Source organism: Bombina bombina, chromosome 9 (genome assembly GCF_027579735.1).
Source record: "Bombina bombina isolate aBomBom1 chromosome 9, aBomBom1.pri, whole genome shotgun sequence".
NCBI lineage: Eukaryota > Metazoa > Chordata > Amphibia > Anura > Bombinatoridae > Bombina > Bombina bombina.
Genome location: NC_069507.1, coordinates 57,057,481 through 57,076,839, shown reverse-complemented (window position 1 = coordinate 57,076,839; position 19,359 = coordinate 57,057,481). Strand labels below are relative to the sequence as shown.

The following is a 19,359-nucleotide window of genomic DNA, read 5'->3' as shown; positions in this document are numbered from 1 at the left end:
TATCTCCATTTCTATCTCCCTGCAAGGCTAGTTTCAGCCATGTATGTTGTCCATTCCACACATATATCTGTATTTTTATGCACCTTCTGTTTTTACAATATAGGGTATCAATTAATACACATATCTATATAAGCGATACATTATGCACTGTAACTGGAGCTAGTAAAACATTACAGTTAATGAACCCCTTTAAATTATAGAGGTTTTCATTCACTGACATAATGTATTGGTTATGTAGCAGTCTGAAGCAGGTTATGAATTTATCTCTGGGACAGCCATTTATTTATTTACATTAGCTTCTAGTAATTGGGGTTTTTTTCAGAGATGTTCTAATATATGATATTTAAAGTGAAGGTATTTCAGCTAACCAACCATTTATCAATAGTACCTTAATGTATTTCCCAAGTTTTTTTTTTTTTATTACTGTTATATTTAACGGTAAAAAAATATTTCACATTCCCTCACCGTTTGGCCGCCGACTCCTCCCAAGCCCTACTTCCCTGTTCTGACAGCTGTGACGTCTTGAGCGGTCCCACCCGCTCTCAACAGCGCGTTCATGTTTCTGAATTAAATTGCGCATGCGCTACACTCCAATGCTGCCGACCACGTATTAAGGGATTCCTACCTAAATCTAGAACGCATGCGCAAAACGGGAGCGCACGCAGTGTGGAATCCACAGAAAATTGTATTGCGCATGCGCTCTTGAATAAGTGGGCGGATGACGTCTAGTGACGGTCGCCTAACGGCCTACATTTCAATAGGAGAATTAAAAAACGTGATCAATAGGTACAAAAAAATATATATTTTCGGGTTGACTAAAAATATTTAATAAATTGCCTTTAAACTTGGTTTATACGCAGATCAGAAAAAAATGATGAATTAAACCTATATTTATTTGACTCCATAAACGGAATACTGGAAAGAGACTGAGGTAACTTTACCTTCACTTTAACTTATACGTGTTGGTTTTTTTGCATTTCTCCCAGAGAAGTTAACTTATTATTTTTATCAACGTTTAGGAATTTATTTCCTCTGATATTGGCAATTCTATGGCGATTTTTAGCAATGTGTATAACTATATTTTTATGTGAGGCTGTAGATTAAGCCACATTATTGGGGATTTTATATTTTATATTTTAAGATTTTGCTTGTATATTTTAAATTATCCATGTATGTATATGAATACAAAATTTGATGAGTTATCGGCTGCACTTAGGCTAGAAATATAATCTATGTGTGCAGCAATAGTAGGTGTGCCCGATCTGGTAGTTATTTTTTAATAATAGATATCAGAATTTTAGTGAATTTGAGCCTACTGTGGCTCTTGAATATATTATAAAATACCTCTTCATTTTATTTTAAATATAAACTTAGTGGTGCGGTTTTACTGCAATTACCGCATTGGTTAATTTCTCATTACTCACGTAACCATTGAGGTGTGTATCAATGCAAGCACCTCATTGGATAGGTGACGCAAATGGAATTCCCAGTATTGGGACACACCTACATACATGCGCGGTGTGCATTTGAGGACGCCGTACTGATTGTTATAAGTTTGTGGTTTTTATGTGTTTTTATCATACACTTATGCACCTGAGGAAACGGTCACGTACAGACCGAGAAACGTTGTGCCATTAAAGTCTTATTTATTTTAAGATTGTAGCCACAAACTTTCTTTGTCAATACCATTGGTAACATTTGATTTTGCCATCATAATACCAACCACTAATTTGCCTTGCTGTTTGACTCCTCTTTGGAGAGCACAGACCAGAACTGTACATCTTGATCGGAGTGGATCTTAAGTCAGTCCTTTTGAAACACTGACTACAGCCGAGACCACCAGCGTAGCTACCAGAATTGGCAGAGACGAGCGGAATCTTATTACCACAGTGGAGTGGGAGTTAGCTGGACAACTCTGAGGGTCCAGGAGGCACTTGTGACACTTTTCAAGTGTCCTTCATCCTGTGAGTATTTGGTTTTATTTGCACTGCGTGTCCCATCTCATTGGTAACCGCACTATGTTGGCGCCTTCTTTTATCTCCTTTTCTATATAGTATCCACCCCTGGGTCACCAACAGGGATCGTTTGAAGAAGTGCTTGCCTCCTGTGATTTAGACAATACGCCCACCTCATTTGTATTCATTTGAACTTTGTTTTTTGGGACGATTTCACTATATCGTTGTGTCCATTAATAACCATTGCTTTGTATTTTAATGCCATTACCCCCTTTTTGATAAGGAGTATACTGTCAAGACAACACCAATTCACTATCACTTATTGATATTTGAGTTTAGACCTAGGAATCACTTATCTGTTTCCTACTTGGTCCCAGTTTTTGTAATTATCACTTTATGATTGTTATCTGCATATACACTTTATATTCACATTTATATTGATAGTTGATTTAAGACCGTTGGCGCACTAATTATATATTATTTATATTATAAAGGTAAACACAAAACAAGAAAAACAGAAAACTCAGTCCTTATATGCATTAGTGTTGCTGGCTACTTTTTTTTTTTTACATTTATACTGTCGTTATAATGTACTTTATCCAGTAGATGTCGCCCTTATAAACTAATTTTTAATAAACTATGACGCAGATTACAAATGGAATGAAAGAATTTTAGGGTTATCGTGAGTTAATATAGCAAAAGTCTAAGGTGTGCTAATCATCTGCATGTCGGTGGCTAAATCTATATGTGTGTGCTGAGAAAATCATGTTGGCTTTTTCTCAAGCGCTAAGCCAAAGGTCCGATAGTGCAGTTCTTTGCGTACTTAACTATGCTATTGTATTGAAGTATACGTTTAAAACACTGCACACATATGTACATAAACATACATATGTACACACAGATACACATATATAAATACACACATATATATACACATACATATGTACTCACAGATACACATATATACACATATATACATGCACACACACACATACATATGTACACACAGATACACATATATACATATACATTCAAACATATGTACACACAGATACACATATATAAATACACATATATACATACACACACAAATACACACACATACATATGTACTCACAAATACACATAAATACACACAAATACACACACATACATATGTACACACAGATACACATACAGTATATACACACAGATACACATATATACATACACACACATACATATGTACACACAGATACACATATATAAATACACATATATACATACACACACAAATACACACACATACATATGTACTCACAAATACACATAAATACACACACATACATATGTACTCACAAATACACATAAATACACACAAATACATATGTACACACAGATACACATATATACATACACACACAAACATATGTACACACAGATACACATATATACATATACACACACACAAATGTACACACAGATACACATATATAAATACACATATAAACATACACACAGAAATACACACATACATATGTACACAAAGATACACATATATAAATACACATATATACATGCACACACACAAATACACAAACATACATATTTACACACAGATACACATATATACATACACACCCAAACATATGTACACACAGATACGCATATATACATACACACACATACATATTTACACACAGATACACATATATACATACACACACATACATATTTACACACAGATACACATATATACATACACACACATACATATTTACACACAGATACACATATATACATACACACACATACATATTTACACACAGATACACATATATACATACACACACATACATATTTACACACAGATACACATATATACATACACACACATACATATTTACACACAGATTCACATATATACATACACACACATACATATTTACACACAGATACACATATATACATACACACACATACATATTTACACACACACACACAAATGTACACAAAGATACACATATATAAATACACATATATACATACACACACACAAATGTACACACAGATACACATATATAAATACACACACAAATACACACATACATATGTACACAAAGATACACATATATAAATACACATATATACATACATATAGACCTTTGAACCCTTCCTAGTCCAACACCTAATCATATACCCTTTAAATCCCTTTAAAGCACTGTAAAAGCATTTTTTTTAATTAAAAGTAATTTATTAATTTTACATTTAATATGAATAAAATGTTATTTTAATAATGTGTTTTGTTATACCTATATTCTAGCGTTAACACTTTACTTCAGGTGTCCGAAGTCGATAATTTGTTTTGCGTTCGAGAACAACATTGAATGCACCAATTGTAACGTGAGCTATAACACAACACCACGCTATATCCATTGAAAGTATAAAGTCGGGTACACTCAAATTCCCTGGTAAACCTTTTTTACCATCCACTTGTAATACAAGATTGTGCAATATTCTTTGGGTAAGTTTGCGCTAAGGATAATGTACCCTGCGCCATTGGTTGCACTATCTAACCCTATTACATCTTGCTTTATACTGTATTGGAGTAAAAAGGACATTAAAGGCAAAATGTTCATTATTCAGACAGAGCATGTAATGTATAGAGACTATTCAATTTATTTGTATTACCAAATTGTTGAAAAAATGTACCTTGGCCTGCACTACTGGGAGCCAGGTAGTGATTGGTGGCTGCGCACATATGCCTTCTTATTGGCTCCCAGTAGTGCATTGCTGACCTGCAGCTGAATTTAATAGTATGTTTAACCCTTTCAAACAATAGCGCAATAATAAATTGCTGAGCATGTTGCAGAATTTGCATTTTTGCGCCTTTATTTCTATTTAAGCAACTTACACAGTAAGATGAGTTACAGTGCAATGTACTATTTTAGTGATCTCAGATACACTTTTTTTTTTAAATATTAACAGTGTGTACATATGTACATACACATACATATGTATAGGACTCTATTATTATCATGTGTCCAAGCTGGGGGCATCTGCACTTCTTGATCCCTTGTGGACACCCAGGCCCTTAAAGAGACATACAACTGTTAAAAAAAAAAAAAAAACTTAACCCATTATGGACCGGGAATTTAAGAGAAAAACTTGCCCAAAGTACCAAATCATTTTTAGCATTTTTGCTATCACTCAATTTAAACATAAATAGATCCTTGATTTATTTAATTTACCTATATTTTTTTTAGTAGACAATCCATATTGATCTAGGCCCATTTTGGTATATTTCATGCTACCATTTCGCCACCAAATGTGATCATAGTAAAAAATTATTAAAGTTTTCACAAACTTTGGGATTCTCACTGAAATTATTTACATACAACTACTGCAGTCATAAAACAAATGGTTGTAGAACCTTCTCTGGGATCCCTTTTGTTAAAAAATAGCAGACTTGCATGGCTTTGCCATTGTTTTTGGCAATTAGAAGGCTGCTAATTGCAGTTGCGCACAAAACTTCTGAAATTCACGGTAGTGATGGGTTAATCAGGTAGCTTGTAAGGTTAATTTTAGCTTTAGTGTAGTGATTACCCTCCTACTTGACACCTCTCAATCCCTGATCCCTACCTGATCCCTCTCAAACAGCTCTCTTTCCTCCCTCACACCCTGGTCACCACCATCTTAAGTACTGGAAGACAGTCTGCTAGTATGCGGTTTAGAGAAAGTTGTTTGTTTGTTTTTTAATATATTTTTTAAATGTACTTAGTGTATGGAAGCCTCCTAACCTACCCCCCTTCCCTGATCCCCCCAAACAGCTCTCTAACCCTCCCCTCCTTACTAGGTGCCGCCATCTTAAGTACTGGCAGCTGTCTGCCAGTTCCCAATTGTATTTTTAATATATATATATTTTTTTACTATTTATTTTTTTTTAAAAAAAAGCTTTTTTGTAGTGCAGTGACCCCCCCGTCACCCTGAACCAATTGCTGGAAAAAAAAACTTCCAACTGCCTTCACCCTTTTTCATTATTGGTGAAACCCTCCCTCACCATACATTTTTTTCTTCGGTAGGTAGGGAATCTCCCCTTCCTTCCCCCTCCTGTGATGCGCCGCACGCCTCTCTCCTTTCCTCCCACACAACCCACGGCATCCCCGCAAGCAGATGCAAACAGTGATACATGAGTGTCACTGTTTTCATCTGTGATCTGCTGCATATGGTAACAGGAGCACTGTCAGCGCTCCGTTACCATATGAAGAAAGATTCCTTCTTCCTCTCAGAGATGACAGCAGGGACCGCAGCATGAGGGATAAGGTTGGACGGAGAAGGTTGGACGTAGCTACTACACCAACAGGGTACGCTAGCCAAAGTACCTACTTCCATTAAGGGGTTAAAGCTTTAGAACATTTTATTATTGCACTATTGCTTGCATATAACCTTTGTTTAACCCTAGCAAAGGGGTTAAATATAAAAATTCAGCCTCAAAACAGCAATGTGTTACTGCGAGCTCCCTGAGCACATCTAGTAAATCAATGACGAAAGGAATATAAGTGTAGCCACTAACCATCAGCTAGCTCCCAGTAGTGCACTGCTGCTGAGGATTGCTGCTTAAAAAAAGTTAATAATAATACATTTGATTATAGAAATAATAGGAAATTGAAAAGTCTCTAAAAATTGCATGGTCTTTTTGAAGCATGCTTATTTTGTCTTTCACGTCCCTTTAACTGTCACCTGAACTCCTATTTTAGGCGGACATTGCAAGCAGAGCTGTATTAGCTCACAGCATTTTGAAGCTCTATACAGAATGTGAGATTTTGATACTGGGGACATTGCAGATGGATATCTTTCTATGTGAAAGCATTGTATACCTTGATAAAGGACCTCATGGAAAATAGATTAGCCAACATGGTGGATAAACCCTGGGCTAAGCAGCTCTGTGCTATGAAACCCAGCTTCAGCTCAGCAAGACAAATAGCATCATCCCCCTCTTTCCAATTCCAGCTGGGGATATTAAGGAGGTGGGCCTAAAAGAAATAAAAGAAAGTTTCACACAATAAGTGCTAAGCATATCAATATAATTAAATGTTCCTTTAGCAATGATAAGTATTAATTTAGTTTGAATTTGATGTCTAATCTGGACACACCCAAAACAGTAAAAGCTGGTCGATACCTTTGCAATATATAACAAGAAAAAGGGAGGTGCTCAAACAGGGAATGAAAAAAAAAGCATTATAGCTTATTCTCTGCCTAGATGCCACATCAGGAGTAGCCTCTTTTAGCCCAAAACGTGCCTTTCCCCAAAAATACCAGGCAACACCCTTCTACACAAGAGCCATGGCAACCCCTGATGTATGATTCAGACTTCTGTGGACCTTGTCCACATGGGGAGTTGTCTTGTCACTTGCGTCATGGAAAAAAGTCATCATCTCAGGAGCTTCCATTTTTTAGCTCAAACAATGGCTTTTACTGAGACTAATCTTCCTGTAGTATATCAGTCTGGTCTCATTTAATAAAGTCCATCTCTGCACAAAACAAGTAGCACTAGCAACCATAGATGTGAGTTTTGGTCTTCTGTTAGATTGTGAGGTAATTGTCACAGAACAAGCTTATATGTTTTGTTTTTCCTGGTTGAGGGCTTCTTTATTTTGTTATACATTTAAATAATGACCCTCGGGGACTAGTTTCCCTAAGAGGGACACAGCAAGCAGACGCGGACCAGTTGCCCAGATGCACTCCAATGACAAGGCTCACAAACATATGTCTCTCGTCCATGGGGGGGTACTTGGCCTTTCAGGCATGTACTGACCTTTTTCAGGTAGGACAAGACATTTACTGCAAATATTTTTATTTCTGTGAAAGGCCCATTTTGGGCTAAAAGAGGTTGCTCCTGTGTTGGTGACTAGCCATATATTATGCTGTTGTTAACTCCCTGGATGAGTGATTCTTTCTTTTGGTAAAGACCTTATGCAACCTATACTACTGAAAATGTATAGTTAAAGCCCCATAGTAAATTAACTTAAATCCTACCCAGAAACACCCAACTCTACCCAAACACTTACTGCCCCAAACTGCCCAGTCAACAAACTAATCTGACTCCTCTCACATACAACCTTATTTCTTTTCCAGACTGTGTAGATACCCCTCCCACCAATCAGACTTGGGCCAGGGGAAACGGTGATCATTGCCCTGCCTGTGCCTCTGCCAGTGAGGGAATTAGGGCTGAGAACATAGCTCCAGGTCCAAGGGTACTCTCTGGACCACTTCACATGTTGCTGTAAGATTTTGGTGTTCACTTGCGGGAGCAGGGTAGGGGTATCCCTGAGGCTTGCACTGTGCAGTTGTACAGGTGTAAGCAGCGAAATCCTCACATTATAAGTATTTTACATGACAGTAGAAATGCTTAGGTACAAATGTTTAAAAAGAACAAAACTCACATTTTGCTTTAATCCTAAAATTTCTTGCATACGTTCTATCAGGTTAGTCACAGTGGAAAACGGTAAGAACAGAGACATAAGACAAATGTATACATTAAGTCAGCCGCACACCTCACCTTGTTGTGATATTGCAGCATTTGAGTTATGATCCGAATCTTCGGGTGATAATTTTTTATTGAAATAACCCTGAGGAGCAGAAGGTGGCAGACATTACACACAAAGTTTTGTAGACACTTGCCACCCCAGGAAAGGATGATGGACAAAGTAAACGTAAGTATAGGGAAGATGTAAACAACAAGAATTCTCTTTAGAATCCTAGCTTATTAAGTCTTACATTTTGCCAGGGTAAATGTAGCAATATTTCCTTTAATACTACACTAAAAAGATAAAACCAAATCTTTAGAATCAGGTCCAGTCTCTAAACTATGATACTTACAAAATACGTTCTAATGTGAAAGGCCACTTAAACACTTTCACTGCCAGAGAGGACAGTCTTCTGGCAAAATGATTACATTTTTATTTTGATGTTCCAAACATCCCTGAAATTTCCAGCATCCCATATAATACCCTTGCATAATAATAATATTTTTTCCTGCAGTTTGTCAATGACTTTACACAGCTGCTTATTGCCCTGGTTTGAGTTTTTTGCTTCTTGGGCTGATGGACAAAATTTCCATATGAAAATATTGGTTTGTGGTGTATACTATATTCTATTGGGATATACATTACATAAGTTAACAGATGTTATGTTTAAAAACTATCACTCCACCACAGCTTGAAAACTCACTGAAAACAATTACGGCCAAGCGATATTAGCGCTCCCCTTTATAATACTAGTGCAAAGTAAGAGACAATGCGAACTTGCTAGAAAGCATTGCGCTCACGAGAGCGCGCTTTCATACACACCTGGTTCTGAAAACCTTGCGCAGCGAACGGGGTAAGTAGCACAGTGGTGGGCAGCATTTTTTAAATATATATATATATATGATTATAAACATATATATTTCTGTGTTAATATGTGCATATACACATATTGACACATAAATATATATCTATATAATCATAAACATATATATTTACATTGCGGTCTATGGGAACACACAGTCTCAGTGCCGGGTTTTTTTCTAACACCCCACTTAGACCCCAAAAACTGCCAAGTGCAGTTGATTTTATTTTTAATGCTAATTTTTTTATTAATTTTTATTAAAAACAACAATGCCATCTATTTTGAGGGCATTTGGGGCACATTTAGAAAAGTAACCAGGGATCTAATCTCTGGTTAATTTTGGAGCGCTAATTGCTACTGCAAGCTCGTGGTAGCAATAACCAGCCACTTGTAATGGCTGGTTAATTATTGCGCTCCTGCAAAAGGGTAAATTTGCCCGTTTGCGGGAGAGCAATAATTTAGCACTCTTGTATTCTAGCCCTTAATCTTGAATAGGATGCTTGTTGATCTAAATTAAACGCTCAAAATAAGTCAAGCTTATCGCAGAAACCCACCTCATAATGTTGGAAGCATCTTCAGCATCAGGATCTGCACAGTATTTGTTAGCCAGAATCAGGCAAGCATCTGCTGACTCAATCTGATGGTAAATAGGAGTTTCATGAAAAAGAGCTGTGGGTCAAATGTTTACTAACCCCTATGAGATTAACCCTTCAAAAATTCTGGAACCATTTCTTCACTAATGACAAAACATTTCTCATATATCCAATTACTAACATGCCTTTCCAGCTATTTTTGAAGAAAGAAATATTAATTTACGTATTTATTTATCTTACTTAGATGTATTTTTAAGTATTTGGCTTTAGTCTGTTTGAGCTGTGTATTTAGTTAACCTGGATCTTTTGATCTATGACACAAGATGAATACATTGTATGTTTAATACTGGCAAGACTGAAACTAAACAGGTAGTTTATTATATTCCATACTGATTCTATTCCCTCACCTGTCTGTCTGTCTATATCTATATATCTATCTATCTATCATCTATCTATCTATCTATCTATCAATATGTCTGTCTGCCTTTCTATATCTATCTATCTATCTAATCTATCTATCTATCTGTCTGTCTGTATCTATCTATCTGTCTTTTTGTATTTATCTATCTATCCATCTGTCTGTATCTATCTATCTATAGCTAACTGTCTGTCTGTCTGTCTGTTTGACAGAAACACAAAAGGCTAGATTACAAGTAGGGCACAAAAACATTAGTGCTATTTAGTGCTAACAACGCTTGAGTGCAATGAATAGAGCTTCTATTTTTGCTCTCATATTACAATTTAAAAGTAATATTTTAGCTCTCTAGCAAAAGTCTAGGGTATGCTAACATCGGTCGGATATTGCTTGAGTGCTAAGCTGAAACTAAACCTTCAGTCATTAAGTGGAGCGCTATTCTTACTCATACACTCTGGTTTTGTATTGAAATTATTAAATAAAACACCATAGTTTATATCTAAATAAAGAACTGTACTACGTGTGCACCATTGGCATAGCTCATCAGATGAGCACTCAAGCAATAGCTAACGTGAGTGTTTCAGAGTACCCTATAGAAGTTTATTATGTGAGGGATTTAATGCACCCGCACTATACAACATCCACGCCCTAGACCAGTGAAGACAAACCTTGGCGCCCCAGATGTTTCAGAACTACATTTCCCATGATGCTTAGGTCATCTACAGCCCAGTCAAGCATCATGGCAAATGTAGTTCTGATACATTTGGAGTGCCAAGGTTTGCCATCACTAGACCTTCACTCAAGAGATAATAAAATATTTTTTTTCAACTTGTAATATGAGTGCAAAAATAAAAGCGCTATTGAGTTAACTAGAGCAATGTTAGCAACCAATAGCACTAATATTTATGTTTTCCACTTCTAACCTAGCCAAATAAGAATAACCAAAATGTTTATATCCAGCACATGTAACAAAACATCCATCTTGCAGTCAGAGCAACTTACCTTAACTCTGGCCAGGTCATGGGGATTCAGCACTGAGCCCTGGTAAAATTCTACCTGAGTAAAGTGTCTCTTGAAGAGAGCTTCTAGCTCCAAGTTTGGGGAGATGCTGCAGTAAAATACATAACACAGATACATGAACAAACACAAATACCTTGAAATTACAAAGTATTTATAGTGTCTTGCTGCATTTGTTTTTCATTAGCCAAACTCCACTGACTACTTGCCTTATTTGAAGGAGTCGATCTGGACTAGTTACAAGGGTAGACAAGACTAGCCATGGCTGTATTAGCAAAACATACAGGGCTAGATTACAAGTGGCGCGCTCATTTTTTTTACTCTTGTGGGGTTAGCACGATTGAAGACCTCGCGTTAAGGATAAGGAGTAAAAAAAGTTGCACCAAACACAACATAAATACATTGAAATAAACAGTTACACTCATATAAACACTATCTGATAAAAAATATTCAAAAAAATAAGTTATAAGGGTTCAAAAGTATACAGTATTTGACAAGGTGTTTGACTGGAAAGGGCTATAATATATATATATATTTGCATACAGAAGAGAGAAGCGCTCTAACAGGAACGAACAACAGCTCATCAGCTAGTTCTCTGGCAATTTACCACCTGGAGCAGCCTCTTTTAGACCAGTGTGCTTTTCACATTGGAAAACTATCCTGAAGCATATGAGTCTGATCCTGCCAGTTAAGGTCGGTCCAGCCCCGAAATACCAGGCAATTCTCCTTTGAACAAGGAACATGACAACCCCAGACGAGCATTTCGGCCTATTATGGGCCTCATCAGTGAAATACAGCCACATTCCACTAAGCAACACTGGGCAAGGAGTCCATATCTGGTTGCCCCTATCACCCACAGGGAGACTTCCCCAGGGTCATAATTAATTTGCATACAGAAGAGAGAAGCGCTCTAACAGGAACGAATAACAGCTCATCAGCTAGTTCTCTGGCGATTTACCACCTGGAGCAGCCTCTTTTAGACCAGTGTGATTTTCACATTGGAAATCTATCCTGAAGCATATGAGTATGGTCCTGCCAGTTAAGGTCGGTCCAGCCCCTAAATACAATGCAATGCTCCTTTGAACAAGGAACATAACAACCCCAGACGATTGTTTCGGCCTATTATGGGCCTCATCAGTGAGGTGCAGCCACTTTACTCTAAGCAACACTGGGCAAGGAGTCCATATTTGGTTGCCCCTATTACCCATAGGGAGACTTCCCCAGGGTCATAATTAATTTGCATACAGAAGCGCTCTAACAGGAACAAACAACAGTTCATCAACTAGTTCTACCTGGAGCAGCCTCTTTTAGACCAGTGTGCTATTCACATTGGAAAACTATCCTCAAGCATATCAGTCTGATCCCGCCAGTTAAGGTCGGTCCAGCCCCGAAATAGATCGCCAGAAAACTAGCCGATGAGCTGTTGTTCGTTCCTGTTAGAGCGCTTCTCTCTCTGTATGCAAATTAATAATGACCCTGCGGAAGTCTCCCTATGGGTGGTAGGGGCAACCAGATATGGACTCCTTGACCAGTGCTTTCTTAGAGGAATGTGGCTGCACCTCACTGATGAGGCCCATAGGAGGCCAAAATGATCATTTGGGGTTGTCATGTTCCTTGTTCAAAGGAGAATTGCCTGGTGTTATGGGGCTGGACTAACCAGCTTGAGGATATTTTAGGCATGTAAAGGCACACTGGTCAAAAAGAGATTGCTCCAGGTGGTAGATTGCCAGAGAACTAGCTGATGAGCTGTTGTTTGTTCCTGTTATAGCGCTTCTCTCTGTATGCAAATTAATTATGATCCTGGGGAAGTCTTCCTATGGGTGGTAGGGGCAACCAGATATGGATTCCTTGACCAGTGCTTGCTTAGAAGAATGTGGTTGCATCTCACTGACAAGGCCCATAGAAGGCCGAAACGATTGTCTGGGGTTGTCATGTTCATTGTTCAAAGGAGAATTGCCTGGTATTTCGGGGCTGGTCTGTTCAATGTAAAGGCACACTGGTCAAAAAGAGACTGCTCCAGGTGGTAGATCGCCAGAGAACTAGCTGATGAGCTGTTGTTCGTTCCTGTTAGAGCGCTCTTCTCTCTGTATGCAAAATAATTATGACCCTGGGGAAGTCTCCCTATGGGTGGTTGGGGCAACGAGATATGGACTCCTTGACCAGTGCTTGCTTAGAGGAATATAACTGCATCTCACTGAGGAGGTCCATAAGAGGCCGAAACGATCGTCTAGGGTTGTCATGTTTCTTGTTCAGAGGAGAATTGGCTGGTATTTCGGGGCTGGACTGACTTTAACAGGCGGAATCAGACTGGTATGCTTTAGGATATTTTTCCAATGTAAAAGCACACTGGTCAAAAAGAGGCTGCTCCAAGTGGTAGATCGCCAGAGAACTAGCTGATGAGCTGCTGTTCGTTCCTGTTAGAGCGCTTCTCTCTTTGTATGCAAATTATGACCCTGGGGAAGTCTCCCTATGGGTGGTAGAGGCAACCAGATATGGACTCCTTGACCAGTGCTTGCTTAGAGGAACGTGGCTGCACCTCACTGACGAGGCCCATAGGAGGCCGAAACGATCGTCTGGGGTTGTTATGTTCCTTGATCAAAGGAGAATTGCCTGGTATTTCGGGGCTGAACTGACCTTAACAGGTGGGATCAGACTGATATGCTACAGGATATTTTTCCAATGTAAAGGCACACTGGTCAAAAAGAGGCTGCTCCAGGTGGTAGAACGCCAGAGAACTAGCTGATGAGCTGTTGTTCGTTCCTGTTAGAGCGCTTCTCTCTCTGTATGCAAATTAATTATGACCCTGGGGAAGTCTCCCTATGGGTGGTAGGGGCAACCAGATATGGACTCCTTGACCAGTGCTTGCTTAGAGGAATGTAGCTGCATCTCACTGAGGAGGGTCCTAGGAGGCTGAAACGATCGTCTGGGGTTGTCATGTTCTTTGTTCAAAGGAGAATTGCTTGGTATTTCGGGGCTGGACTGACCTAAACAAGCGGGTTCAGACTGATATGCTTCAGGATATTTTTCCAATGTAAAGGCACACTGGTCAAAAAGAGGCTTCTCCAGATGGTAGATCGCCAGAGAACTAGCTGATGAGCTGTTGTTCGTTCCTGTTAGAGCGCTTCTCTCTCTGTATGCAAATTAATTATGACCCTGGGGAAGTCTCCCTATGGGTGGTAGGGGCAACCAGATATGGACTCCTTGACCAGTGCTTGCTAAGAGGAATGTGGCTGCACCTCACTGACGAGGCCGAAGCAATAGTCTGGGGTTATCATGTTTCTTGTTCAAAGGAGAATTGCCTGGTATTTCAGGGCTGGACTGACCTTAACAGGCGGGATCAGAATGATATGCTACAGGATATTTTTCCAATGTAAAGGCACACTGGTCAAAAAGAGGCTGCTCCAGGTGGTAGAACGCCAGAGAACTAGCTGATGAGCTGTTGTTCATTCCTGTTAGAGCGCTTCTCTCTCTGTATGCAAATTAATTATGACCCTGGGGAAGTCTCCCTAGGGGTGAAAGGGGCAACTAGATATGGACTCCTTGACCAGTGCTTGCTTAGAGGAATGTGGCTGCACCTCACTGACAAGGTCCATAGGAGGCCGAAACGATCGTCTGGGGTTGTCAATGTTCAAAGGAGAATTGCCTGGTATTTCGGGGCTGGACTGACGTTAACAGGCGGGATCAGACTGATATGCTTCAGGCTATTTTTCCAATGTAAAGGCACACTGGTCAAAAAGAGGCTGCTCCAGGTGGTAAATCGCCAGAAAACTAGCTGATGAGCTATTGTTCGTTCCTGTTACAGCGCTTCTCTCTCTGTATGCAAATTAATTATGACCCAGGGGAAGTCTCCCTATGGGTTGTAGGGGCAACCAGATATGGACTCCTTGACCAGTGCTTACTTAGAGAAATGTGGCTGCATCTCACTGACGAGGCCCATAAGAGGCCGAAACGATCGTCTGGGGTTGTCATGTTCCTTGTTCAAAGGAGAATCGCCTGGTATTTCGGTGCTAGACTTGCCTTAACAGCCGAGATCAGACTGATATGCTTCAGGATATTTTTCCAATGTATAGGCACACTGGTCAAAAAGAGGCTGCTCCAGGTGGTAAATCGCCAGAGAACTAGCTAATGAGCTGTTGTTCATTCTCGTTAGAGCGCTTCTCTCTCTGTATGCAAATTAATTATGACCCTGGGGAAGTCTCCCTATGGGTTGTAGGGGCAACCAGATATGGACTCCATGACCTGTGCTTGCTTAGAGGAATATGGCTGTACCTCACTGACGAGGCCCGTAGCAGGCTGAAACGATTGTCTAGGGATATCATGTTCCTTGTTCAAAGGAGAATTGCCTGGTATTTAGGGGCTGGACTGACCTTAACAGGCAGGATCAGACTGATATTCTTCAGGATATTTTTCCAATGTAAAGGCACACTGGTCAAAAAGAGGCTGATGCAGGTGGTAGATCGCCCGAGAACTAGCTGATGAGCTGTTGTTCGTTCCTGTTAGAGCGCTTCTCTCTCTGTATGCAAATTAATTATGAACTGTAAAAAAGAAAGAGTTATACAAAGATTCTACACTCTGACTCTATGCTAATCCCAAAGGTGATGTAACCTCGAAAAAATATCACCTTAAAAACTAGAAACAAAAATGGAAGAGTGGGATAGCGCTGTAAATAGCTGCGAGTCTTAAAAGATGTAATATAAAATTTACTTTGTGTTACAAAGATATTTTATAATCCTAATAAGGTCCCTAATTAGGGTTCTCATAATTTGGGAACCTACAATTTCCCAAACAATACTGATAGTGGATTCAACCTAAAAGCGTGTTTCTCTGTTTTTAAGTGTTAATTACTGTTGGTGGTTAAATGATTTATTAGTCTGACTACCTTCACCCTTGTCGATACCCAATGTTTTTACAAGGTAAAACAAATGAAAGATTTCTTTATAAAGATTTCTTTAAAAATTATATAATTTATTCCTACACAGAGAAAATCCTTCTAATAGTTAATACAATATCAATCATAGCAAATTGATGACGGCATCTTGAATACATTTGAAACATTATTTAAAACATTATTTTAAAATAGTGCTAGTATAGTACATTTACCAAATCCTTGGAATATTTTGCTCCACTTTTAATAAAGTAACAAGCTTACAATTGTGACTCTATATTCACACTGATTCAGACTGATATGCTTCAGGGTATTTTTCCAATGTAAAGGCACACTGGTCAAAAAGAGGCTGCTCCAGGTGGTAGATCGCCAGAGAACTAGCTGATGAGCTGTTCTTCGTTCCTGTCAGAGTGCTTCTCTCTCTGTATACAAATTAATTATGACCCTTGAGAAGTCTCCCTATGGGTGGTAGGGGCAACCAGATATGGACTCCTTGACCAGTGCTTGCTTAGAGGAATGTGGCTGCACCTCACTGACGAGGCCCATAGGAGGCTGAAACGATCGTCTAGGGTTGTCATGTTCCTTGTTTAAAGGAGAAATGCCTGGTTTTTCGGGGCTTGGCTGACCTTAACAGGCGGGATCAGACTGATATGCTTCAGGATATTTTTCCAATGTAAAGGCACACTGGTCAAAAAGAGACTGCTCCAGGTGGTAGATCGCCAGAGAACTAGCTGATGAGCTGTTGTTCGTTCCCGTTAGAGCGCTTCTCTCTCTGTATGCAAATTAATTATGACCCTGGGGAAGTCTCCCTATAGGTTGTAGGGGCAACCAGATATGGACTTCTTGACCAGTGCTTGCTGAGAGGAATGTAGCTGCATTTCACCGAGGAGGCTCCTAGGAGGCCGAAACGATCGTCTGGGGTTGTCATGTTCTTTGTTCAAAGGAGAATTGCTTGGTATTTCGGGGCTGGACTGACCTAAACAAGCGGGTTCAGACTGATATGCTTCAGGATATTTTTCCAATGTAAAGGCACAGTGCTTGCTTAGAGGAATGTGGCTGCACCTCACTGACGAGGCTGAAGTAATCGTTTGGGGTTATCATGTTCCTTGTTCAAAGGAGAATTGCCTGGTATTTCAGGGCTGGACTGACCTTAACAGGCGGGATCAGACTGATATGCTACAGGATATTTTTCCAATGTAAAGGCACACTGGTCAAAAAGAGGCTACTCCAGGTGGTAGAACGCCAGCGAACTAGCTGATGAGCTGTTGTTCGTTCCTGTTAGAGCGCTTCTCTCTCTGTATGCAAATTAATTATGACCCTGGGGAAGTCTCCCTATAGGTTGTAGGGGCAACCAGATATGGACTTCTTGACCAGTGCTTGCTGAGAGGAATGTAGCTGCATTTCACCGAGGAGGCTCCTAGGAGGCCGAAACGATCGTCTGGGGTTGTCATGTTCTTTGTTCAAAGGAGAATTGCTTGGTATTTCGGGGCTGGACTGACCTAAACAAGCGGGTTCAGACTGATATGCTTCAGGATATTTTTCCAATGTAAAGGCACACTGGTCAAAAAGAGGCTGCTCCAGGTGTTAGATCGCCAGAGAACTAGCTGATGAGCTGTTGTTCGTTCCTGTTAGAGCGCTTCTCTCTCTGTATGCAAATTAATTATGACCCTGGGGAAGTCTCCCTATGGGTGAAAGGGGCAACCAGATATGGACTCCTTGACCAGTGCTTGTTTAGAGGAATGTGGCTGCTCCTCACTGACAAGGTCCATAGGAGGCCGAAATGATCGTCTGGGGTTGTCATGTTCCTTGTTCAAAGAAGAATTGCCTGGTATTTCGGGGCTGGACTGACGTCAACAGGCGGGATCAGACTGATATGATTCAGGCTATTTTTCCAATGTAAAGGCACACTGGTCAAAAAGAGGCTGCTCCAGGTGGTAAATTGCCAGAAAACTACCTGATGAGCTATTGTTCGTTCCTGTTAGAGCGCTTCTCTCTCTGTATAAAAATTAATTATGACCCTGGGGAAGTCTCCCTATGGGTGGTAGGGGCAACCAGATATGGACTCCTTGACCAGTGCTTACTTAGAGAAATGTGGCTGCACTTCACTGACAAGGCCCATAGGAGGCCGAAACGATCGTCTGGGGTTGTCATGTTCCTTGTTCAAAGGAGAAATGCCTGGTTTTTCGGGGCTGGACTGACCTTAACAGGCGGGATCAGACTGATATGCTTCAGGATATTTTTCCAATGTAAAGGCACACTGGTCAAAAAGAGACTGCTCCAGGTGGTAGATCGCCAGAGAACTAGCTGATGAGCTGTTGTTCGTTCCCGTTAGAGCGCTTCTCTCTCTGAATGCAAATTAATTATGACCCTGGGGAAGTCTCCCTATGGGTGGTAGGGGCAACCAGATATGGACTCCTTGACCAGTGCTTGCTTAGATGAATGTTGCTGCACCTCACTGACGAGGCTGAAGCAATCGTTTGGGGTTATCATGTTCCTTGTTCAAAGGAGAATTGCCTGGTATTTCGGGGCTGGACTGACCTTAACAGGCGGGATCAGACTGATATGCTTCAGGATATTTTTCCAATGTAATGTGGCTGCTCCTCACTGACAAGGTCCATAGGAGGCCGAAACGATCGTCTGGGGTTGTCATGTTCCTTGTTCAAAGAAGAATTGCTTGGTATTTCGGGGCTGGACTGACGTCAACAGGCGGGATCAGACTGATATGATTCAGGCTATTTTTCCAATGTAAAGGCACACTGGTCAAAAAGAGGCTGCTCCAGGTGGTAAATTGCCAGAAAACTACCTGATGAGCTGTTGTTCGTTCCTGTTAGAGCGCTTCTCTCTCTGTATAAAAATTAATTATGACCCTGGGGAAGTCTCCCTATGGGTGGTAGGGGCAACCAGATATGGACTCCTTGACCAGTGCTTACTTAGAGAAATGTGGCTGCACTTCACTGACAAGGCTCATAGGAGTCCGAAACGATCGTATGGGGTTGTCATGTTCCTTGTTCAAAGGAGAATCGCCTGGTATTTCGGTGCTAGACTTGTTTTAACAGCTGAGATCAGACTGATATGCTTCAGAATATTTTTCCAATGTAAAGGCACACTGGTCAAAAAGAGGCTGCT

At 40.0% G+C, this 19,359-nt stretch overlaps 1 protein-coding gene across 9 annotated transcripts in view; it reads right to left on the bottom strand.

Annotated features, from left to right (window-relative positions):
- The window catches only part of KCNMA1 (potassium calcium-activated channel subfamily M alpha 1), a 940,359-nt gene that overhangs the window by 285,410 nt on the left and 635,590 nt on the right, over window positions 1-19,359 (bottom strand). For all 9 annotated transcript variants that reach the window (XM_053692132.1, XM_053692131.1, XM_053692126.1 and 6 more), the window contains exons 11-14: window positions 11,334-11,439; window positions 9,878-9,960; window positions 8,494-8,563; window positions 6,812-6,967 (exon numbers count right to left, since the gene is read on the bottom strand). In XM_053692132.1, the coding sequence (XP_053548107.1) occupies window positions 6,812-6,967; window positions 8,494-8,563; window positions 9,878-9,960; window positions 11,334-11,439 (415 nt within the window). The remainder of the gene's footprint in view (window positions 1-6,811; window positions 6,968-8,493; window positions 8,564-9,877; window positions 9,961-11,333; window positions 11,440-19,359) is intronic.